General features: G+C 45.2%; 1 protein-coding gene and 1 long non-coding RNA gene across 2 annotated transcripts in view; one reads left to right on the top strand and one right to left on the bottom strand.

Moving 5' to 3' along the window:
• Window positions 1-1,082, bottom strand: part of flot1a (flotillin 1a) — a 10,354-nt gene that overhangs the window by 6,880 nt on the left and 2,392 nt on the right. Inside the window, exons 5-6 of the mRNA XM_032536315.1 lie at window positions 715-858; window positions 346-465 (exon numbers count right to left, since the gene is read on the bottom strand). Of these exons, the coding sequence (XP_032392206.1) occupies window positions 346-465; window positions 715-858 (264 nt within the window). The remainder of the gene's footprint in view (window positions 1-345; window positions 466-714; window positions 859-1,082) is intronic.
• Window positions 1-1,082, top strand: part of LOC116702170 (uncharacterized) — a 20,272-nt gene that overhangs the window by 18,474 nt on the left and 716 nt on the right. The window lies entirely within an intron of this gene.

Raw genomic sequence — 1,082 nt, 5'->3', positions numbered from 1 at the left:
CCTTGGGCAAGACACTGAACCCTGAGTTGTCCCTGACGCTGCGCCATCGGAGTGTGAATGTGTGTGAATGGTGAATGGTTCCTGTACTTTGTAAAAAGCGCTTTGAGTAGTTAAGACTGGAAAAGCGCTATATAAATACAACCCATTTACATTTAACCCTAGTCCTCATAAATCCAGTTTAAAATTACAACACAAAGAAAGAAGAAGGTAATGGACATCCGACCAAAAAGAAGGACATCCAGTAGAATTTCCTGCGGCACCAAACCAATCCCAGAAGTGGAACGTCGTGGGTATAGACTAGAAAATGAATAATTGAAAATCCCTAGTTTGAAGTTATGCGGTCACCTGGTCGTCGTGAACATCTTTGAGCGTGTAGCTGACCACGCTGATGCCCATGTTGACCAGGTCAGAAGACGCCACCTTAAAAACCTGCTCTGAGAACTTCTTTCGGTCCTTGTAGATCTCCTGCAAGAGGTACAGTTTGTGGTATTTACTGTCTCTCCAGGTCAAAATAGAATCAAAACAATACAAGTTAGAGATGTTTTACATGCTCAGCCCTTCTAGTAGCATCTGTGCTTTTACAGTCTGGAAGGCAAATGTGACACAAACCGTTTTCAAGACAAGGTGACACTATTTCAGGGCAACACGGTTAAAACCCCAGAATTTAAACCATAGTTAATCCAACAACAAAACAAACAACCGCCCCATCCTTACCTCAACAGTCAGGTGGGCGATGATGGCCCGCTGGTGTCCCTCCAGCGTCTCCAAGGCGATCTGAGCGATCTCGGCCTCTGACTTCCCCATGAACATCTGGCAGGCTGCAGCCAGCATCTGTTTGTTCTGACCCTGGATCTTCATCTGTAAGAAACAGCTACAGTTTATTGTTATGACGACAGTGACACACTGACAGCAATGCTGGGTTCATTCCACATGTCCAGTGTTGTAATGCAACAAACTACACATGCTTTGTTACTGTACTTAAGTAGAATGTTCCAGGGCTGTAGTACTCGGGTCCGGTCTTGGACTTAAGTCCAGACTCAACACCGTTTTTCTATGGTCTCGGACTTGTCTCGGACTCGCTA

Source organism: Etheostoma spectabile, chromosome 14 (assembly GCF_008692095.1).
Source record: "Etheostoma spectabile isolate EspeVRDwgs_2016 chromosome 14, UIUC_Espe_1.0, whole genome shotgun sequence".
In the NCBI taxonomy this organism is placed as follows: Eukaryota; Metazoa; Chordata; class Actinopteri; order Perciformes; family Percidae; genus Etheostoma; species Etheostoma spectabile.
Note: the sequence above shows the minus strand (reverse complement) of the source record. Positions and strands in the feature narration are given on the sequence as shown.